General features: G+C 38.7%; 1 protein-coding gene and 1 long non-coding RNA gene across 7 annotated transcripts in view; both read right to left on the reverse strand.

Moving 5' to 3' along the window:
• The window catches only part of ITGBL1 (integrin subunit beta like 1), a 245,934-nt gene that overhangs the window by 55,375 nt on the left and 165,660 nt on the right, over positions 1-24,899 (reverse strand). For all 6 annotated transcript variants that reach the window (XM_045869667.2, XM_064585919.1, XM_054506403.2 and 3 more), the window contains one exon: positions 11,406-11,522. In XM_045869667.2, the coding sequence (XP_045725623.1) occupies positions 11,406-11,522 (117 nt within the window). The remainder of the gene's footprint in view (positions 1-11,405; positions 11,523-24,899) is intronic.
• Positions 1,345-11,399, reverse strand: LOC123839874 (uncharacterized). Its single transcript, XR_006789775.3, has 2 exons — positions 9,572-11,399; positions 1,345-8,196 (listed from the first exon to the last, which is right to left on the reverse strand). It is a non-coding gene; the product is annotated as an uncharacterized LOC123839874 (long non-coding RNA).

Raw genomic sequence — 24,899 nt, forward strand, 5'->3', positions numbered from 1 at the left:
TGTTGCCCAATATATTAGTCACTAGTCATGCATACTATTTGAATTTATTAAAGTTAAGTAAAAAAGTTAAATAAAAAATGTTAAATGCAGTGTCTCAGGTGCACTAGTCACATTTCAAGTGCCTGGTAGCTACGTGTGGCCGGTGGCTCCTGGGTAAAATGATGCAGATACAGAACACTCCCTTTATCTCTGAAAATTCTATTGGACAGTGCTACTCTAGACAAAGACCATTTCCAATGAAATTCACTGGCTTTGAGACACATTTCCTTAAAATACTGCAATGGTGTTTCTCAACTAGGAAAATGACCCATGAGTGGATCTAACTGCATCAGGTACTCCATATTGCCTGCCCAATACTCTTTTCCCCTTGTTAATATTAGGGGGACACTTATTTTTTTTTCAGGGAGGTGATAATATGCCCATCTGAAAATGTTTGATTACCCAGGCTCCTTTTGATCTAAGACACAGCTCTAACAAATGAGATATAAGAGAAAATCTCTTGGGTGAGGTTTCCGGGAAAGCTACTGTCATCCAAAGAAAATGAGACAGACTCAGCCAGCATGTGTCCTTTACTCTTTGCCCTTTGCCCTTTTCGCTCCCATTTTTTCTCCCCTAGAAGATAGACACACTGGAGGCTTTCTAGGAGCACAACCATAAAAGTCACACCGGAAGGGCAGAAGCAAAGACAGAGATGTGTGGGACGCTGATGGCTCTCGGGTAGTCTCCTCACCATCCATCCCTGGAGTGACAACCTGCAGATACATTTCTGTGAATCACCTACAGTCCTGACTGGTACACTTAGGAACTCAGAGAAGAGGTTTGTGACTTAAGATATAATCTGGAGATAATCCCCCTGCTACCCAAGCTAAGAGAGGCTTGGCTTGAGTCAGTGGTTGGAGACCTTGGTCAATGTGAGCAATCCCGCAGCTCCTAGGGGTCACTATCCTCATTATCCTCAGGCTGCATGTTCTCCTTCAATTTACAGCTATGAACTAAAGAACTCCCAGAAGAAATGTGAGCTGATTGTGTAATTAAGAGGTGGCTCTTCATTATCCCTTCTTGTTTCTTCCATGGGACCCATGGGCAGCAGCTATTCCAGGAACCCAGAGGAAAGAAGAAAATCAACAAGCAGGCCATTTCCTATTCCTATCTCGGGTAAATGGAGGACAGGACGGAGGTCTCTGATTAAGTTTCTATTAGCCTAAAACAATTAAACACACATGAGCCAACATGTGGATCTATTTTCTTCATGAAATCTTAAAATCGAACACCACTAAAAAGTGAGTAATTCTTAGGGATTATCACTCTGGACAGAGCATGTTTTTTTTTTTTTTCAGTAGTGACATATTTGATTTAAAAAAATCCATGCACTTACAGATCACATACAATTTTCATTGTTAATAAAGATGTTTTGAGAAGGTCTGCATGTGGTCTACGATCATTGAACGTGACTCACCAATAATTTAATTAAAGTAAGAAGGGTCTTACTTCATACCAATCTTCTGTTTGCCAGTCATTTTCATGACTCTCATTTTCAGGTCGTAATCTTGGTGTAATCAAAACTGAACTGCTTAGAATTATGTAATTATTTACATTCATCTTCAGGTACAATTGCTAATTTACCCCACCTACTGGAACTGGTTTCATCATCTTCAGTGTTACTGTTAGGAGGAGATAAGCAGGGCTAGTTATTATTTCTCATGTGCCTGCTGATTTGGTAGGTTTATGGATGCATTTGGTTTTACTCAGCCCTTGTTTGCTAAAGTACTCAGGCTGTCTCTGCTTGGCTCTCTGGCCACATGCTCAATGCACAGGGCTCTAGTTCATCTCTCCAGGTGAAAGACCACGCAAACTATGGCTCGGAGTCTGACGGTGAATGGAGAAAATGACTCATATTACTGACCTTCAGTTTTGTTCACCTCTGAAGCCACACCAGATGGATGATATTAATGAGTTTCACACACTCCTACTAGCAAGATTAGTTAACCCCTGGTTGCCACGTGAGGGGGAGACTAAATGTTTTGTACAAAGAACTGCCACTCCTACGAAACACAGAACTGATGATTCATATGATGCCAACTTCCTTCTAAAAATTCCGCAGCTAATGCTTTAAGATAGCCAAGACAGATGCATTGTTTTCTCTTGTTCTGAAGATGGACATTTCATTTTTTTTTAATATTTTATTTATTTATTTATTTATTTATTTATTTATTTATTTATTTGACAGAGAGAGAGAGACAGTGAGAGCAGGAACACAAGCAGGGGGAGTGGGAGAGGGAGAAGCAGGCTTCCCGCGGAGCAGGGAGCCCGATGCGGGGCTTGATCCAAGGACCCTGGGACCATGACCTGAGCCGAAGGCAGACGCTTAACGACTGAGCCACCCAGGCACCCCTGAAGATGGATATTTCAATCTTTTGCTTCCATTGCATGCACAGGGCATGCCTGGATGCCCACTTGGCCTGCAGTCGCAGGCACGTTTCATTCCTTATGTCTCCTTCTCACCATAAAGAAAATCGGTGGGCATTATGATCCTTACCACACACGTGAGTGTACCAAGGCAGAGCCCAAATAACCTGTGTAAGTTACTACAGCTTGTAGGAAATGGAGCCAGAATCCAAATCCTGGTCTGTCGGAATAGGAGATTCACATTCATCTTGCTGTGTGGTAATGCTCACTTAGCTTATAAGAAAATGATGACTTCTACTCACTTAAATCTTTTCTGAAAGAATGCAGCCGAGTGCACACATACCAGAATGCGGACTTTCTACAGACAAAATATCAAAATAGCCAGAGAAGATTCATAAACCAAGATTTAAAAAAAAAGTTCTATCCCTCATAAAAATGTAGGAAGAAATACAACAAAATATCATCAGACATTGTCTTTGAATGATAGATTTATGAAGGATTTTTATTTTGTCCTTTATATTTTTCATTATATTTTTAGTTGTTTTAATGTTGAAAAATAAAAAAACAATGCAAAATATTTTATAATGTTCAAACATCTAAAGATGAGCAAAATAAAATAAGTGAAGTAAAATAATGTACACGATGAATGAGTAGTTTGAAAAAAATCCTCCCCAAGGATGGATTCAAGAGCAGCTGAGAATGAGCTCTGAAGTAAGAAAATGAAACAAATACATTCCTTCAACATATCAGATATTTTTTCATCTCTGTGCCTTTGCTTAGCCCTCCCAAACCCAAAATGATTTTCACACCCAAGCTCTACACATCTAAATATTAGCTGTTCAAGGCTCAGGTCAAATGTTCATTCCCACTTGAAGAATTCTCTGATTCCAAACTTGGATCTCTATCTCTGTCTCTCTCTTTTATTCTCTGTCCCCACCTCCCCTTATTTGTGGCTCTGTTAATTTTCAATTTATTCAAAGAAAAAAAAAACTTCTTGGGATCAATCCTTAACCTAAGTTTGAGGATACAGTAATGAGAGAGAGAAAGAGAGAGGCAGAGAGATCTGAAGAAAAGAGACACAAGAACACTTATAGTGAAATAGCGTGATGTTGGGGCACCTGGGTGGCTCAGATGGTTAAGCGTCTGCCTTCGGCTCAGGTCATGATCCCAGGGTCCTGGGATCGAGTCCCACATCAGGCTCCCTGCTCCTTGGGAACCTGCTTCTCCCTCTGCCTCTCTCTCTGTCTCTCATGAATAAATAAATAAAATCTTTAAAAAAAAAAAAAAAAGAAATAGCGTGATGTTACGATGAAGGTATTGCAGTATGGAGGAAGTGCAGAAGAATTTCAGAAAGGCTCCCTAAAGGAGATAATTTGGAAGACTAACAGAAGAATGGAAAAATGATGAGTTACTCAAGGAGAAGCGAAGCTAAGGAACACAATGCCAGGTAAAAGGGACAAAGTCACAACACATCCAAATTTCTCCATCTCCATGGCCCTCTTTGAAGAAATCATTTTTAAAAAAGATGGAGACAATTGGTGCCACAAAACACTGTCTCCTCCATCCAATTACTCAAATCAGAAACTTGGGATTCATACTTGGGACTCATCCTTGAATCTATCCCGCCCTTCACTCATCCCTTAATCAAGGATTTCTGTAAATGCTGCTCATACTCCTGGGGCAGCAGGGACCCCGCTAAGCCTTTGAGCTGACATTTGGCACTAGTCTCCCTGGAAGGAAAGGAGGCTGGAACCACATCTTGGCAGCAGGACGGTACCAGACTTTCCTCTGCATGCGAGTCCTTGCAGCAATTCATGAGGATGACAGCTCAATACGGTGGTATGGGAATTACCTTCTCTTATCATAACACAGCCCAGAGGCCCAGAGATGAGATCCATATGGTACAGATGTTGAGGCTTCCCTGGCTTACAGGAAGCCTTATGCCCTAGAGGAGCCCAAATCTCCCCTAATGATTCCTTAAGCATAGCTCCCGGAAACCCCACCAGGGCACGGCATTCCCACCACACATTTAGAGTTCAGTCATATTCCCTCCCAATCTAGTTGAAATTTATCAATCACAGATCACTATTACCATGAGCAATGTTGTCTGGTAACATTGGCGTATACTATCTTCATCTGTTCCCAGGGAACCGGACTAGGAGTTTAACAGAGGGTCAGAGTCTCTTGCAGCAAGGTAAGGGTTTTCTTAGCCTGTTGTCCATATTGTTGGTAATGCCATCATCAACGCATCCAAGTTTTTCCATCTGTACCGTCCACTACCTAGCTGAAACACCCTCACCTCTCACCAGGACTACTCTCCTAACATCCATATTCGCCCACCAGCCTTTCCAACAAACTCCTCTGAACAATGAATACTTCACCCTCCAGCCAGAGGCACTTTTTCACCACAGGGATTATATACCCCTTCTATGGCTTCCTACCATCCTTTGAGCGAAACCTCAAATCATTAACATGGTTTTTAAGACATATCACACCTTTCTCCCGTTTGCTTTCCAATCTCCAATCATCCAGGGTTTCTGGTTCTCAAATGTTCCTGGATATGTCACTCTCGCTTTCCTACAGATGCCTCGCACACACTGTTCTCTGTACTGCCCTGTCATCTCCACCACCACACCTGGCTGAGTTCTACCCATCCTCTTACCACCAAGTATGGCAGGTGTCATGTTCAGCCAGTTAATATGTGCAGAGCGCATACTATGCATCATATAGTGTTATCCAGATATGGAGGCATTAGAATCTAGGTTAAATCCCCCAATTACGTATGTCCCCATTCAGCACATCTGGCTCACTGTCATTCCTTTGTCAATGTCTGCCCTTCACCCGTGATTGTAAGCCCCAGTAGATTCACCACCAAATCTCCAGTGCCAGCAAAGAGTAGAGGCTCAATAAATATTTGCTGGATTAATGAAGAAATAAATGATAACTTCAGTTTCAACCAAGCAGAAGTTGGAAGAATTTCCATATGAAAATATTTAATTAGAATTTGAAGAGTCTGGAGCTAAGGGGAATGGAGCTAAGAAATCATCTTGAGAGACTGACCTGAAGATGAATGTGGGAGAGGCTGAGATGGCATGAGGACAACAAACAGCAGAAGACATCCAGCCATTTCAAGGGAAATACTAAGATTTATGGGTAGGCTCAGGAAGAGGAACAAGGAAAAGAAATGAAGTGGTTATGAGAAGTGGGAGAAGAAACGGGTGGGACAGGTGTTTCTGAGGCCCAGAGGGGAGACAAGTTCATGGGGGTTTCAGAGTAACTACAACCCCTGTGTTTTAATGTGGTCATCTGGAATGAGAATTGAAAATCACCCGGGATTTGGGCAACAAGGATTTATCAATAACCTCAGGGAGAGTCAGTTATGTGGAATGGCTGGAGGTAGAGCGAGTTTCCACGGGCTTAACACTGAACCAAGAGGAATGCTATGAGCATATAGGTCAGAGAGAACGGCATCAAGGAAATGAAAAGTATTTAAGGATGTGTGTATGCTTCAGGGGCCAAGCAGGGCTTTACATGGAATAAGTATGCAATGAGTATTTGCCGATTTAATTATCATTATGTGCTATATGCATGATAAGGTATTACTAAATAAGAAGAGGGGTTTTTCTTATGATAAAGGATATTTTTAGATATACTGAGAAATACAGAAACATTGGCAATGCATACTGTGGCTTGAGGAACCCCACTGGCCGGTGTCTTCCTAATTGTGCTCTTCCATGCTTCGGGGAATCTACGAGAAGATCCCCCACAGAAGATGTACTGCTGAGTAAGAACCACTAAAAATACTTCTGAGATGCACAGCGGCCACTTGGATTTGGTAGCTCACTGTCAAGTGTGAGGAGAAGGACTGCTTTATGCAAAAAGTAAACAGGAGAAAACACTCATTCCATCTAAAACTGAACACCAGAAAGTCACAGTTCTGAATAATAAACTGTTGTTACAAAAGGAATTAATAAGCAAACATGGAACCCTGTTACACATCTCATAGAGTTTACAGTAGTCCACAGCATAAAATTCTGCCTTTGTTATGTCTGTCACTCTCTTTATATGTATATATACCAGTAATAATAATATCTACTGTGTGTGTATATATGTATGTCACATATATGTATGTCACATGTGTATGATACATATATGCTGGGTACTTTATATGCATTAGCTCATCTAATCTTGCAGAAACCCTATAAGAGGTATATTATGATCATCATTTTATAGGTGAGAAATGGAGGTTTTGTAAACTATCTCAAATAATGTTAGTAAGCGTCAGAGCCAATGTTGGGCTCCCATCTGCAGTCTTAACTACTGTACTATATTGCTATTTATATTTCTAAATATTAAAGTACATTTACATAAAGGTTCATGGGAAGTCAAGGAACTTGTGATATCCTCATCACTTGGTTTGGCATGCTGTATACTTTAATCCTAAAGTTACTGTAGATTCCAACATGTAAATTAATGGCATGTCTCTTATATTTTCTTTCCAGGGAACAGCTGAGACATAGATGAAATTCAAGACTATAATAACCAAGGCTCGAGTAATTCCTCCCTTAAAGCAGTGCTCAGAAAAGAAACAAATTAAAATCACAGTACCTTTATTAGCTGGCCCAAGGAAATCACACTCTGAGCCCAAGTGCAAAGCTATGGTGGGAGGGAATGTTCCCAGTGAGAACACGAATTACAGCTGATTCTCATTTATCTGCAAATTCCGTATTTGAGATTTTGCCTACTCACTAAAATGTATTTGTATCCCTGAAATCAATACTCATGAAAATTTTCCAGGTCATTGGGGCACATAGGCAGAATGGTTCACGTTCTCAGCTAAGGTCAAAGAAGATCACCCTCCACCTCTTGTTTCAGCTCTTACACTGTAAACAACTGTCCTTTCTGCAGTATATTTAGTGCCCTGCTTTTTACATTTTTGTGCTTTTTGCTGATGATTTTGATGTTTAAGATGTCCCCTAAGTAGAGTGCCAAAGTGCTACATTGTGCACCTAAGTACAAAAAGGCTGTAATGTGCCTTCCAGAGAAATCATCTGCTACATAATCTCCATTCAGGTGTGAGTTATAGGGCTGTTGGCCATGAGTTCAATATTAACAAATCAGCTATATATTACACAAGGTGTCTTTAGACAGAAACATACATAATACAAGGGCATGTATTGATCTGTTAATGAAAGTCCTCTGACCAGAGGCAGGAACAGGGCCCCGTATTTCTCTCAGGAACAATGATTCAGTATTCGCTAATTCAGTGTTCACAGCAACTTTATAGACTATAATTAACATGAATAAGAATAGACAGTGTCTTCATTGTAATAAAATCTTCAGAATATGTTTCACCCAATACCACCAGTATATTTCTTTTTGGAGTGTTACTAGATTGCTCCTAATTGAAACTATGCCTAATAGTTTCTTAAATAAAATTTCAGATCCCCTAAAAAAAAAAAAAAAAAAAAGAATAGACAGTGTCTTGGTGAGGAATACTAAACAGAGTGTATGTGTGGACTGTAAGTTATACGTAGCTTTTCTAGCTGTAGGTTACTTAGGATAAACATGAGTAGGCCATTGATAGGGAAATCTCTCCCTCTCCCTCCTGGAACTATCCCACCCCAAGCAATAGGAATGACCATCAGGAGTAAAGATTCACAAGTAAATGACAAGAAAAGCAAAAAATACTCACTAGAATATATAAAGATGTGTGCATCAGCCCTAGGGAGGAACAGGGGGCAGAATTTAATGGCCTGTCCTGTCACCTGGGCTGGTCAGCTCAAGGAGCTTTGATGAAGCAGAAGGGGGTAAGAGAAACACATCACTGTCACCTATAAACAATCTTTTAAAATACTAGTATCATCCTAACCCCAAATTTCTCAAGGACATTATTCAACTATAAAAGTGAAATTATGCATAACCTAAGACATTTTTTTAGGAAAATTCCCAAGACTTCTTCCCTTTACATACTTGAAAAGTATTCAGAGAACTTTGGTCAATAAAATCTTGTTAATAAAATTTAGAATATGAAATTAAATGCATAGGTGATTTTTTTAGAGCTGGTTGCTAAGATTTAAGAAAAAGCCTGAGGGAATGCATGCATCCCATTATAGTGATCAAAGATGCCCGCACATCTGGCTTCTATCTGTCCACCACTGGCAGGGCGGGGCCCTCCCTTGAGCAGGAGCAACCCTCTCCCCAAACTTGAAAACGCCTTTGTCCTCTGATAATTACATTCTATGATACCATCTCTATTCGGTAAGATCAACCCCCCAAGAATTAATTTCTCACAGTGTGAGTAAGGATCTCCCAAGTTATGAGTAAGGCTACAGCAGGAGGATAAGATGTGTCTGCATGTCTATAACTCTCGTGTAATCTACGGTGTTACATCCTGTCTAAGGAAAGGTTGGGTTGGATGGTTGGCAAAATCTAGACAGTATTAAAGAGTAAGACTCTGCTGGTGTGTCCTCCACACCATCCAGAGAAGATACTCAGATCAGTGGGCATGAGAGTTGTAATCCTTTGGCAGATGATATTGTGCCCACCAATACCATCCTTACTGTTTTGGGGACTTCAACCTGGCACCACCTGGAGTTCTCGGCCCCAAGGTCTTGGCCAGCCAGAGAAGCCTGCTCTGAGATCCCGTGTGTCCCTTTGAGGCATGCTGGGTGTGGCAGGGGAGATAATGCCTCCTAGAAGCAGTCCTCAGCCCACGACTGATGGATAACTAAGAACTGTGTGCTTTACCCAGGTTCCCAGAGTTTCATCTCCGGTTCTCAGATGAAGCTCCAGTTGACCACAGCAGTAACAGGATTGATAACACAATCGTAACTGACTGCCTCCACTTTCCCACTCTCCTACCAAAATCTCCTTCACCCTTCCAGTAAATTACTTGCATTCAAATCCTTATCTCAGAATCTTACTTCCCACGGAGTTTCTCTACAAAGGGTTCTAGTCTCTGGTACAATTATATTTCTCATTGTATATCAAATAACTGGCTTTCTGGTTTATACATTGGTCTTTTACTACTTTGGCTAGTGGAAATCAGTTCCCCCTGGGGCACAATAACTCTGCGTAGATGGACAAAATACAGACTGTAGACAAGCAGAGTCAAGAATTAGTCTAAAAAAATTATTACCTTGTGAGATATTCTCTCGCTTACCTAGTAGATGTTTGATCTCATCTAGCACGGAGCTATACAGATTTGTTGTCAGCTTTGAGTTCCTCCCCAAAGTCAGAGAGAGAGAGAGAGAGAGAGAGACAGATTCACTGGGGGAATGGCATATATAATTTAATGGGTATGTAGATGTAACAGGTTTCTACAATATCAACCCTTTCAACCAAGTTACCAAGGCAGATGGGCAAGGAGACCCATGTGAGGTAGACACTCCATGTGAGAGACATGATGATGCTCATAAGAGCAAACACATGTCAGTGGTTCTTTCCAGGTGCCAGGTGGGCTTTAGGTATCACTGTAAGAATTAAATGAGTTAGTAAACATAAAGGCACTTACTGAAGAAAAAAAAAAAAAAAGACTATAATCTACTTAGATATTTCTGGTAACTACCACTGAAGAAAAAAATCCAAGCCAAAAAGAATATAGACAAAAAGTCAAAACAGTTTGATGTCACCCTGGGGAAAACTGTGGTACCGAGAAAGATCTGTGAACTGAACCTCAGAGCTCAAATCCCGGGTCTACCACTTTTTAGTTTGGAGACATGAACGCCTCCAACCTCACTCCCTGTTCCATCTGTGACCTGAAGAAAGCAGGAGCAATCTCTCAGGGCTGGGGGAGACAGACACCCAGCATAAGACCTATTTTAAAAAAGGGCCTTTTCCTTTGGCTCCCGGAGAAAGGGAAGAAAGTATGTTTGCTCCAATGGCCAGTGTTTTATAGCTGGATAGAGAGAAAACAGAGAGACATGCATGGATGTGAGACAGATGGTGTCCCCACCTTTGGTAAGCCGGACATGCATTTTGATTTTTTTTTTCCAGTAACAGCACCCAATTACATTACGATCATTGTCTGAGGAGAGGTAGAGTCTTTGAGTAGGCTTGCCCACCCAGCTCACCAGGACTGTACCGGAGAGCCTGTGAGGAACTGGAGCTGGAACACATCACCTCAGACACAGGAAGTCTTGCAAGACTGAAATAGGGGAATGATGGCGGCCCATCCCCTCAGCTGGGTGGAGCTCGGTAGGCATTGTTACATTCAGCCTCGGGACTCCGTGCTGACTGACCTCTTTCTATCTCGATCTCCCTCTAGTTTTTTGTTTGTTTGTTTTTAACTGTCATTCAGCTCCTGTTGGGTCTCTGAGCCATCATGGAAATGGAGTGTCTATTTTTTGTGATTTTGTAAGTAAACTTTGAGTGTATTCATACTGCTTTTTTTCACATAGGTCAGTAATACCTCCTTCCCGCCCCCCCCAGGTTTTTATTAGAGAACAATAAACATCATTTTCAACTGATCAGGTGCAGCAAAACCTGTCACTGACTTCACAGGAGCTTGTATAATCTCAGCAACCTTTTGTCGCCAGCATACTGTGTGTCTTCACATAGCCCTAAATCAAGGGTCCAAGAAGATAAAGATCATTGCAAACCTAATTAGATAATGCTCTTAGGTCTAATTGTATATTGCTTTAAGTTGATCTTCTTTTTAACAGAGTTTCCTTTTTATTTTTTAAAATATTTTATTTATTTGTTTATTTGAGAGAGAGTGCATGAGCAGAGGGAAGGGCAGAGAGAGACAGAATCCCAAGCAGACTCCCCGAGCGCAAAGCCCAACACAGGATTCGATCTCGGGACCCGGAGATCATGACTTGAGCCGAAACCAAGAGTCAGAGGCCCAACCAAATGAGCCACCCAGGTGCCCCAGAGTTTCCTTAAAAAAAAAAAAAAAAAAAAAAAACAAGCAAGCAAGCAAGCAGTAGGGTGAGAAAGGCAGGCCACCCGGGCTGCAGGCAGGCTGCAGGCCTGAGAACACGAGGAGCACTCACCCCCACAGATGGTGCCGTCCAGGTCTTCACAGCGGCGGTCATCACACTCACACGTCTTGCCGTACACCCTGCGGTCTCCCGGAGGGTAGCAGGTGCACTTGCCGCATTCGCATTTACCTGCAAAACGTGCAGGGAGAGCACATGGCTTAGGAGCGTCCCAGAATCGGCGGGCTTCCCAAGGACACAAGCACACCGTGAAGCCTGGTTAAACAGTTCGGCAAATAACTTTTCTTACCTGCCTCCGGTAAGCTGAGGCCCAAGCACAAGAGCCACGGAGGCCGGGGGGACTGAAGTGACACTTGTTTCATTCATTTTTGAAGACTAATTCAGTTATGAAACCCTCTGGGTATTTCATATTCAACTTCATTTGATAATACCAAGTGGTATATATTTTGACTTAATTTAGTATAATGTCATTTAAAAATGTTTTTATATATTTTCATTTTGGGTCTATTGGCCACATAAGAAAAAAAAAATGCTCATTGGTACATTTCAAGGCGATGTTTTATGACTATTTATAGGCAACAATTTTATAATTTATAGAACTCATTTTACCATGGAATGCATATCAAAGTGCATGACCTAAATACCTAAATACCTTTATTATTCTTGACTTAAAAATTTTAAAGTATAAACATTTTTTTGAAATGAGTTTGGTTCACAGTTTGGGAATTCCTTAACTATTATCATTATGGCCGTCATCGTTATTTCTTGGGCTGTAACTACGTGTCAAACACTATAATTCTTTCAATTCCATCATTTTGTTTTCACCATTTCACTCACTGACTAGCATTATCACTGTCATTTTACTAAACAGGAAACAGAGACATACCGAGGCCAAGTTCCTTTCCTATGGCAAACCAGCTCATAAGGAACAGATTCAAAATTTATATCCATCCTCATTAACCTTAAAGTTTGTGCACTGAACCATGAAGCCAGACTGCACCTTAACATACCCAACGCAGCACCACAAGGCTATGAGCAAGAAAATTCCTTTTGCCTGAGGAACTGGCGCTGGTTTGGCAGACCTTCAGCTGGGTGACTACCCTGAGACATCTGTTACTCTCTGTCATTAGCCCAACCATCATAATTACACACCCACTGAAATGATCATAAGATGCTTCGGGGCTGACCCTACAATGTTGTTAGTCATTCTGGTGCTGCATTTGTATCTTGTTAAAGAAATTCTGAGTTGGTAGATGATGGAAGAAAGGAAAATTAGTATTTAGAATCATATAATTTCAGAGCTGTAATTAAAGATAATCTAATGCAGTGATTCATAATCTTTTCTGGCAGAAGTGGTAGGGTCGCTGTCCCTTTGAGAATCTGGTGAAAGATATTGCAATAGATAGTGTGGTTCTGGCTGCTCTTCAGCCAGTCTCTCTTCCCACTTGGAGACAGGCCCAAGTTCAGCAGGAGGCAGAGTCCCTGTCCTTCCCCAGTGATACTCCCTCTTCCTATGCCCTGGTGGACAGAAGAGGGACACAGCAGACACTCTTGGCCAGGGCTTTGCTTCTTGCGGGTGAGAGCGAAGACGCAGGGTCTGTGGCAAAGGACCACAAGCAACAGCAAGCGCAGCAGTGAGCATCCAGGAGCTGAGGGACTTGGCACAAAGTAATGGCGGGAGGGGCGAGTTGTTGGCAGGGCCTTGTGTCCCTGGAGTGCTGCACGAACTGGTTGTCCACGCTTGCACTCTGCGCCTAAACCCTTCTCATAAAATCTTTCTCCATCCCAGTTAATGAAGTTGGTCTCTGTTGTCCACAGACAAGAAGTCTAACTGGTAGACCTCAGATCTCTCCTTGGAAATATATACCAGCACACATTTCTTTTTTTGTAAAATGTCAGGAGGATCCATGACTTCCCACAGTTTATTTAACAGATGAGGAAACCCAACCAAGCTGATGCTGAATGACCTGTCTAAGGCCAGTGAAGTAGACATTAGCAGGGTTGGTGCTGGAACCCGTTCTTCCTGATCCCCAGTGACCTCCTGGTGTCCACAAACATACTTGCCATCATCATGGGGTGTGTGTGTGAATGACAACAAAATCATGGGGTGTGTGTGTGAATGACAACAAAAATCTGGACTCTGGAGACACAGAGACTAACTGTACAGCCATGAGCAGTACAACCGCGTGCGGTTAACTAGTCCTTCATGAACAGATATGGGAAACATCAACCACATTATTCCTGAGAGGGAATGCAGTCCTAGTTATCAAGGCAACACAGATTTTTAAGCTTGAGGGTGTATGTTTATGGTGACAATTTTATTAACGTTTTAAGGCATTCGGGAAGTTTCCCGGATATGCATTATTGGTTTCTATGCCTCTTTGGAAAGGATGATCTAAATACTGGCATACAGGGGCACCTGGGTGATATAATCCATTAAGCATCCGACTCTTGGTTTCGGCTCAGGTCATAATCTCAGGGTCCTGAGATCCGTGTCGGGCTCCATGCTGGGCGTGGAGCCTGCTTGGGATTCTCTCTCTCCCTCTCCCTCTGTCCCTCCCTGCTGCTTACCCTCATGCTCTCTCTCCTTCGTAAATAAATAAATAAATAGTGGCATATACATTCAAATATCTACATTTCATTGTTTTCATTTTGGATAGTTTGTCTTGTATTTCTTCTATAAAGTCAGATTGCAAAGTGTTCATATTTGGTCGTAGGTCCATTTTTTTCCCCTAGTAACTAGATTGTAATTCATGTATCTTTTTCAAATATCAGAGTATAATTAGTCACTTTGCAATTCTTGGTTTTTTGGGGGGTCTTTTTGGTCATGTATCTGCTGGAGTTTTCAAAAGCTCTATCAAGCCAACTCTTAGCTGAATTACTTTATAGATATAGCTCTAACACAGTTTCTAGGCTATAGTAACTTCATATGGAAAGGCAAAAAATCAAGAATCAAGACAGGCTAATGTATTACAGATAAAAAGGTAAAGAAGAGTAAATTGTTCATGTGGTCCACATTTTAAAGTGCATTATTTTGCTGTCTTAGTTCACAGCTTAAGTCTAGTCACTACCAAGACATATACTTGCCAGGTAAATTTCTACTCATCTTTTAAGATCCAAAGTAAATGTCACCAAATCAGTGATACTTGCACCCTCCTACTCACACACCTGCACAAATACAGCAGAATCAACTGCCTTCTCATGTGTCCTCATGATGTCTGAATCAGTATTTATTGAACAGATGCAATAAACAATAATCACATGTGAATGGTTTAGTAATAATATTCCCACAACACATGAGCTTTAATGGTTGAACTTGAATTTAGAATTGGATGTCTCTCCCAGAATACATGCGCCTTTCCAATTGCCAGAAAGCCTTCATTTGTGTCTCCCACAGTTACATCAATGAAATCTGTCCCACAGCAAGCTCATCCTCTTTATTTACACACATACTTCTCTTCCTGTGTCCTGTTATCAGGAGAAGGTCACCATCATTTGATCTGTCACCAAATCTTAAAAACACCTGATGACAGTTGATTCCTTCCTTCTTTTAATGAACTATTCTTCTCCTTCCAATTTGAAATTTCATGAGATCCACTTTTTTAAAAAAAATTCAATTCAATTAATTAACATACAGTGTATTATTAGTTTCAGGTATAGAGTTCAGTGATTCATCAGTCTTATATAACATGCTCATTACATCATGCACCCTCCTTAATGCCCATCACCCAGTTAGCACCCCCCACGCCTCTCCCTGAGATCCATTCCTTAAAACATGCCTGTGATTATGTAATGGCCTTTCACGTGATAGTCCCCATAGACCTTCAAGGCAGAGATGAAATTCCTTAATAGAGCTCTCCACACCTGGTCCAACTCACATTTTGAAGCATATATTCGATGTTCACAGTGCACTCATGTTCAGAGACTTTGCTTTTTGCTCCATTTCTTCTCTCTGCTGTGAGCTCTACCACTTTCTCTGTACAATCTGACCCACTGTTCGGCCAGCTCAGATCTCCTGTCCTCTATGAAACCTTCCTTGTCATCCCTATTTGGTTCCCTGGAACATGTGTTCTTTCTCTCTGATCCCACAGTAATTTGTTCACACCACTAGTAGATCACTGAATGCAAACTTCATACTGGATAAGTACATGCTTGAATCAGACCCTAAATACTGAACTTTTTGTGGTCCAGGCTGACCGTGAGATTTGTGTCCTGTTGGCAGCCAGCAAAGTTCTCTGTTGATGGAGTAGGAAACCCTGACATACAGATTTATTGTCTTTTTTAATAAGAAATTGAGTCCAATCTCTTTCCTTTATTTGCTAAATGATATTATTATTTCAGTGATTGCTTTAGTGTTGTGAGCTATAAATGTGGCTTCTCAAATGACTATCAATATTCACATAAGTAAGAATGAAGGATAATGGAAGTTGGCATGTCTAGCACTAATAAATGCTATTTTTTTAAACAAATTGAGAGGAATATCTAAAGAAAGATATACTCAAAGAAATACAAATAAGCCAAGTAATTTTTGAAAAGATAATTCAGGAACAGATGGAAAGGACAGAAATAACTATCTAAGAAATTAATTCAGTCAACATCATCAATATCATCCAACCAAAACTTATGTGAACTTTACACTGAGTCTGCCCATTCCTACTACATTTTTAAAAAGCAGATAATCTTGAAGGACACACAAAAAGTCAGTCCAATGATACCATTTTATAAAGGACTGAAATCCCTATGAATTGTATTTTAAGGCTTATACATTAGCAAAGAGTAATGAACTAAGGCAGCTACCTAGAAGTTCTGATTTAAAAAGATTTTACTTAAACATTTCAAATTTGACACTTCCTTAAAATACAGAAAAACTCTAAGTCAAGATTGACAATGTAGACAATGTAGAGTTTATAGTGCTATGCACAACTAGTCATAAAATATACCTCACTTTAAATATCATCTTTAATTTAAAATTTCTTACACTCCCTAAGAGAGCTAAACATCTTTCGAACACGTGCATATGTTTGCCTTGGAGTACATTTTTCCATAAGTACCAGGTTAAAATTTAAAACCTTAATGCACTTACTCCAAAATATTTCTCATATGAAATTCAGCAAATATGAAAAATCTCTTTTGTGCAAAGCACTTGATCAGATATGGAAGTATAAGTCTAAACAATTGTTATATAAGTCTGTAATTTCTGTTATCCCATATAGCTCATTTCATTTCACTAGGTATCAACTCCAAATAAAAGTGTTGGAGAATGATATTTCCAAATACCACAAGCTTAATTGTTTTGAGCATTATTGGCAAAATTTACTATTGTTATTATGAAACTGAAAGGTCAAACATTTTTAATATTTGTTTTTAAATATCATATGGTCTGTAGACATTTGAAAAGATACTCCCTTCTTAATCATATGGGAAATGCAAACTAAAACCATAACGACATTCCATCCCCAACCAATCAGATTAGCAAACATTTAAGAACTGACCTTAACAAGTTTTGGAAATGGTCTGGAAACACATGGCATATATTTTACAACTGGTGGAAATATAAATTGGTAGAATATTTTGGAATACTGCTTAGCATTATTTAGTAGAGTCGATATGCATAATCTATGAACCAGCAATTCAATTCTTGGTCCTATTTGCTGGAGAAAAGTATACCTGTTTGTACCAGGAGATGTTCCAGACAATCATAACAACGCTATTCCTAATAGTCTCAAAAGGGACTCAAATGTTCATCAATAACAGAATATATAAATGTCAGTTATATTCTTAAGTGGAGCACTGCCTTAGAGAGAAGGGAGCATTGCCACTTGCCACATCACGCCTAAATCTTCAGAACATAATGTAGAGTGCAAGAAGTCAGCCACAAAGTGACACATATTGTTTGAAATGTTTCAAAACAGACAAGTCTAAACACCACAGTGTTTGGGAATATACATGCAGGTGGAAAACTTGAAAGCAAGGCATGGAACACCTAAAGGTGAGAATAATGGTTATCTTTTAAGAGAAGGGTGGGTGTATGTGGTAATTGAGGAGTGGCAAGTGGGAGCTCTTGGGATCCTGGCATTATTCTACTTTTGCACCTGGGTCAAGGTTTGGTGTGTGATTACTTTACAATGATGCATAATGTTATAAATTAATATGGTATATACTTCCCTGGGCATAGTGGATTATTCATGAAACAAGGTTGGTATAATCAGCGAGCTATGTTGCAAAAAAAAATAAGTCCCTTTACTTAACTCATTCGTTAAACTAAATAAATTGCCAAAGTACTCAACATTTAAATGTAAAAGTTTAAAACATAAAATACTGGACAGGAACATAGATTGGAGTTTTCATAACCTTCAGGTAGGAAAGACCATTCAAAACATGACAATAAACCAGAAACATTAAAAAAAAAAATCGACAAGTTTGACCATAAACAATAATTGAAACAAAACAATATTTAAAACAAAAAATAACATAAGACTGAAACATAAACAATAAACTGAGACAAAATATTTGCACAGATAAAACATATAATAAAAAATGACTATATATATGAGCTCATATATAAATAACCAATAATGTATACTCACAAGAAAAACAGACCAAGGACAAAAATGGATCATTTACAATAGAAAGAATACACAATGATCATTATCAACAGTAAATTATTTATATTACTTAGTAAATCTCATGGAAATAAACTGCAAATTTAAAATAGTTATACTTTGAAGGGAAGTCACCTGGTTCACTAAAATACTTGAAAATTCTGGAATTTTATGCTAGTAAGATTTTACCTGATACAGCCTGGAGAAACCTTCATTTATGGTGTTTAGGGTTTTGCCTACAAGATGCTTCAAGGTATATGCAAATAAAATAACATTATTTTAATACTAAGAAGTAGGACTAAGTAGGACTGTCATTCTACATATAGGGTAACTCTGTACCACTAAATTATAAGATGAAATAAAAGAGCAGCTTGACACCTTTATAAAAGGTAGACTGCCTCATTTACATTTTTAAAAATTAGAAGATTAAAACTGTATTTATTTACCCTGATTTTTATAGTAGCATTATCAACAATAGCCACACTATGGAAAGAGTCCAAGTGTCCATCAAGTGATCGATGAATAAAGAAGATGTGGTATATATAGATATATCTATATACATATATAGATATATATATATACACACACACACAATGGAATATTATTCAGGCATCAATTAGAATGAAATCTTGCCATTTGCAATGATGTGGATGGAGCTAGAGTGTATTATGCTAAGCGAAATAAATCAGAGAAAGACAAATACCATTATTTCACTCATATGTGAAATTGAAGAAACGAAACAAATGAACATGGGGTGGGAAAAGAGAGGGAAGCAAACCATAAAACAGACTCTTAACTATAGAGAACAAACTGAGGGTTGCTGGAGGAGAGGTGGGTAGGGGGGATGGTCTAGATGCATGATGGGTATTAAAGAGGACACTTACTGTGGTGGGCACTGGGTGTTGTATGTAAGTGATGAATCACTATATTGTACTACTGAAACTAATATTGCACTGTATGTTAACTAACTGGAATTTAAATAAAAATTTGAAACTAAAAAAAACCTAACCTTACTGATTAATTTCACTAGTTTTTATCCTTTTTAACTGCCAGAGCACAGTTATGGTAGAAATATTCATTTAATTATTTCATAAAATTAGAGATTGTTAGAGATGGAAAATCATGGAGGACGATCAAGTCCAACTAGCCCTACAATTTATGGATGAGGAAAATGAACTCTGGGAGTGAGATATCATGTGACTTTTTCAAGGTCATACAATGAAAAGGGATCCATAGATCGTCTCTCAAGGTCACAGAATGAGTGAGGGGATGGAAAGGTTAACTCATTCCTCCATCATTTCTAGAACTATTATTGATTGTCCTTTTTAATAGTTAAGGATGCTCAGGTGACTCTCTCCTAATGAAAATGGAGAGGTATCTGTAAGCATTACCTGAAGAAAAGGTAGTCATCTCTGGTACAAGCTAATTTTCCAAAACTAATATTAGGCTAATGATGTGAAATTGTGAAAGTGACATTTGTTTTTCAAGCTATATATCTCTTCCTCCTTTTCTTCTTTATTCCCCTCCTATTCTTCCTCTAGTCCTTTGTCCCCCAACCAACCACCCCCATCTCTCTCTCTCTCCCTCACACACACACACACACACACACCATATTTGTTCCCTCCCTCTTTCTTCCGGGTATTTCTTTTCTTCTTGGATTCCTCTTCTTATACAATCTTAACCATAACAAATCCCTCAATCTTTAGACTTTGCCTTCTCCTCCCACCACTCTCTTCAAACTTCTCGTTCTAAGGTGTCAGGTCTCCACAGGGCACAGCCTTCAAATCATCAGGGACTAGTTACTGTATGCCAGATGAGGAGATACAAAGATAAACAAAACAGTTGTTCCTCCTAATCTCATGGATTAACAGTTAGGGAAGAGTCCCTTCATGAACTAATTGGGTAAACCCATACTTCATTAGGTGTTAATGACCAACTGAATCTTCTCCATTACCACTAGTAATAAGCTCGTGCATTTGTGAAGGAGTACAAATCTGGAATTTTCAGATACCACACGGTAGATGTATGGACCTGAATTGCAACTGTTAAAGACTGAAAACATCTCCAGAAACCATAACTGAAAACACAACACACAACCACACACACAAATCATTTCCACCCCATATGCTCTCATTTGAGGTGTTTAGGTGGAGACTGATTCTCACCTCCCTCAAACTACACCACATAGCTAACACATATTCTTGCTCAACAATAGATGCAACTGGGCTCATCAGCCTTGAATAGCTGCATCAGTTTGATCACTCCCTCATTCACTCAACAAACACATTTTGAATATCAACTATGGATCAAGTATTATGTTAGGTACTGAAGATACAAAATTAAGGACATTTTAAAACTTTTAATAGTGGAGGGAACAAAGGTAAAACACACTAGCACACATACCTGGCAGGGTCAGAAAAAGTTCCTGGTAAAGGTGACCTGGGAATGAGTCTCAAAGTGTTTGTTAGATGTCAGTAAGGTAAAGAAAAAGGGAAATACATTTTATGGCACTGATACAACTAAAAGCATGGGCTCTGACATTAAATAAATCTAGATTCTAATCTTGGGATGTCCACTGTTAAATGTAATTCCTTGGAAGACCAAGTTAAACCTAATTTACCATGGTTGTGTGACGGGAATAATCATAAAACTGATAACAAGGTTATTGTAAAGGCTAAATGTTGTAATGCATATAAAGCACATAAGTCAGGGCCTGGCATATGGTAAGTGCCCAATAAACAATAGATATTATTTACATTTTTAAAATAGAAAACACGTTGGGAGACTTGCATCTCAGGCACTCACATAAAATCCGTTCCTTTCCTATTCCATTTCTCTAGACAAACAAACAAACAAACCCCTGTATTTCCAGATCCAGAATGAGATTAACTAGGAAGAGCACTGTATTATCGAATGCACCTGCTAGTGTGGTAACAGCAGGCACACTCTCTATGACCTTATTTTCCTTTACTCTTTAAAATGGTAAAAACCACACTTGCAGTACACGCTCAATAGCTAGATAGTAATTAGAGGCTCACATGAAACAGAAAAGAGATTAGCACTTTACTAACACAGTCCTCTTTTGCCTAAAATAATAGGTTTACCATAGCAACCTGATTGCCCTAGAAAAACTCCTGCCAAATGCATCCTAAGTTCTCCTGAAATTTCTATGAGGAGGAATTAAGCACTTGAGAACTATAATATTCTGTACCATTTCATCTAAGTACAAATATTTTTGTGTGCAAGAATGAAATAATCATCAGACATTTGAAAGTGAAGAGGCACCTTCCACCTCCCATTTCAAAATGGGTGCCGAGATGTCTTATAATTCAAGCCACACTGACGTCACAATTACCAGCCAAGGAAGAGTTGCTCATGACTTTTAAAAACATGGATAAATGTCAATTCTTCTGTTTGTACTTTCTTAGTACACAAGGATTAAAGTAATCAGTCATGGACTATGTGAGGAAAGAAGACATTTAAACAAATGTAGTACTAATATAATTTTCTGTGGTCTGCCCTAGAGTGTCTAAACTAGCAAATGGGAAATTGGTACACCAGGTGTCACTTTTCTCTAAGAATTTTCCAATGTATCAAACAAAGTGTCACAGAGGAGGTCTACTGGACCTCTAAATTAGATTATCTCATTATTTCAACCTTAAGATCATTTCTAAAATAACAATTACTCAAGATTCATTTTTTTCCTAACAAAATATCTATAAATTAGGAAGCAGTATCACACTCGTTTGCCAGTGTAACCCAGAAACCAGTCAGCAGGTCCAAGGTTAAAAAGTCAGTGAATGACTGAGGTTAGGAAATGTGGAGCTTAAGTAATTGATCAGTGTGGCCCATCATGAGGTGGCCAATATCAACTGAAATAAGAATCTCCTTCTTGCTAGCTGGTGAACCCATTACCTAGACAATGGACAGTCCCTTGTTTCAGAAACAAGATTTAGGGATTCTGCAAACATAAATCCTATCACATCCAAGCCTATTCTTGGTACTGACTTTAATTATTCCATTCTAGGTCGTAAATAAACATATACCACTGTAATTCACCATGAAAGACTCTGTGGGACAAATGCCTTAAGATAGTCACAGGTAACAAATGCCATTCACCAGTACTAGGGCTGTGGTTGACAGAATCAGAGAAATGTTTTTATGGAAAGTCTCTTGAAAATAAACTCTAGGGGCGCCTGGGTGGCTCAGTCGTTAAGCGTCTGCCTTCGGCTCAGGTCATGATCCCAGGGTCCTGGGATCGAGCCCCGTATGGGGCTCCCTGCTCGGCGGGAAGCCTGCTTCTCCCTCTCCTACTCCCCCTGCTTGTGTTCCCTCTCTCGCTATCTCTCTCTCTGTCAAATAAATAAATAAAAATCTTTAAAAAAAAAAAAAAAAAGAAAAGAAACTCTATTTGGGCAGTGGAAGGGTAGCGTGGAATCAGGCCATAGTCACTTTTAAATTCTTGGTTTTTGTCACTTTCAAAAAAAAATCAGAAGTATGAGTGAATATATCACTTCCTTGACACACATTTCAGGAGTGCTAATTAAATTGATTTGAAATAAGTGTGAAATTTCTTCCCACCTCAGGGATAATCAGGAAATTTATTTAATAATTTGAACAATGAGATTCATATCACAATACATAATACATTTCCCATCAACAACAAGGTAGGCTTTTAAAATTAAGAAAAAATAAACCAAAAAGAAATATTTTCTACTAATAACTTAGTTTGTATTTTTTTTTAAGGTTTTATTCATTTATTCGAGAGAGAGAAAGCTAGTGAGAGCATGAGCTGGGGAAGAGGCAGAGAGAAAGGGAGAAGTAGACTCCCCACTGAGCAGGGAGCCTGATGCGGGACTCAATCCCAGGACCCTGGGATCATGACCTGAGCCAAAGGCAGATACTTAACTGACTGAGCCACCCAGGTGCCCCAGTTTGTATTATTTTTTGCTTCTGTATTTAATAATGCTGATTTCTGAAAGTCATAAACCATTAGAGAAAACATTGTGTATATATATGTGTATACATATATGAGAATGTATATGTAAAATACATTTAAATTTGAGAGTGAAGGAACTCCATGTGAGCAATTTATCCTCAAATGGTTCATTGAAAACAGCTCTTTACACTATTCTTAAATCTTCTAAGTTTGAAATTATTTAAAAATACAAATATCTTAAAATTTAAAAATATGTAAGTAAAACTCTAGACATAATGTATCCATGTAGCTAATTTTTTTTTTAAATAAAGTCTTATCAATAATTATGCATATACCTACCCACGCATTTTACATTCAGTTTTGGGAAATATTCTTTAACATCATATTCAGGGTTTCAGCCAATTGTTTCAATAAAGCAATGTCAAACATATGCAGAGCCTGGGAACTGCACAGCCAAAAATGTCAGAAATTCAATAAACTTAGAATTTGTAAATATAGTAACCTTACTTTAACTTTGGTATGTTACAGCACAGTTAGCATAACCAGGTTTAATAGGTAAGAGTGGCAAGGAAGCAGGGCTTAATATACTGTAACAAATAACATTCCACCCATCACAGTAGTCCATAATGGAAGGCACTGCCATGGCAAGGTGTAAGCTCCCTAAGAAGGGAATCTCTGATAAGAGTTAAGAGTTTGTGCTCTGGACTCAGAAAGACCTAAGACAGAATTTAATATTGACCACTTATACGCTCTATAATCTAGGGAGTAACTTAACCTATCGATTTAAAAATTTTCAAAATTGGGAATACCTATTTGATAAGTACTTTTAAAGATACTGAAATAGGAAGCTATTTGTAAGTATTACTAATAGTTTGGATTTCCTAAGTACCACTATGATATCTGTTTGTGGCAGAGTGTTTAACATTTTTTGAATTAAATAAACATATAACTTAAAGAGTAGAAGGCTGCAACAAATAGACCCACATATATTATAATGTTCTATATTCTTATATAATCGGAAGTAGTATTCCATTTTTTGCTGCTAATATGTTTCTACCTCAGTATGAAATTCCACTTTCCTTTTTTTCCTCTGCCAATAATATATTTCAGATAACTCATGGTTTCTATATTAAGTAATGCTACTTCTTTAAAAGGTATTTTTTATTGACATTACTTTCAACAAACTCCTATTGCACCTGAAATTCCTATCTCCATTTTGTCTCTAGCCTCAGCGATAATTTTTCACTAGCAAAAACTCAATATATAAGATTAAGTCAAAGGCTGCCAAGGCAGTTTGATTTAAGTGGCCAAAATCCTAAAGAAAAAGATACCATAGAGAAATAAGTTCTACCTTCTATGCACATAATCCCCTTCCTGCATTTGTCAAATCTGATCTGAAACTTTTTAAGGCAAGAAGAAAGAAACATCTAAAAGATGAATAAATGAAATAGGGCTTTTGACTTTTTCATCTAGCTAGAAAAACAGTAATTGGAATTCAGGGACCTTGAAAGAGGGCATTGATAAACATCACATAGATGTCCCAGGTTTTCACTTTAAAAGTCATTTCAATCCCTAATTGGACTGAGGTCTTCTATCTGCCTTTGCACATGTATGCCAGAAAAAAAAAAAAAAAAATCTCTGCAAGAAAGATAATATCACTCACAAAATTCTACCAATTTTATTAAATTGTATTTATGCTTAATAAAAAAAAAATAACAGGTATGTCAAGAGACTGGGCAGAATGACCAAAAATCAAAAAGAAAAAACACGCAACAGAAAGAGATCCAAAAATGATAGAGGTGACTAACCTGGAATTGTCAGTAATGGACTCTAAAATAACTATGATTAACATATTCAAGAAACTGTATTACTAAATGGAGAAAATCACCAGAGAATTACATGTTTAAAAAAAAAAAAAGCAAATGGAAATTCTGAATTAAAAAATATAGTCAATGAAATTAAAATCTAAATGAATAAAGATATTCCGTGGTGGATTAGACACAGAAG

The sequence above is a fragment of the Mirounga angustirostris genome, unplaced genomic scaffold, assembly GCF_029215605.1.
Source record: "Mirounga angustirostris isolate CCGP_5_RB_7025 unplaced genomic scaffold, mMirAng1.0.hap1 SCAF_3, whole genome shotgun sequence".
NCBI lineage: Eukaryota > Metazoa > Chordata > Mammalia > Carnivora > Phocidae > Mirounga > Mirounga angustirostris.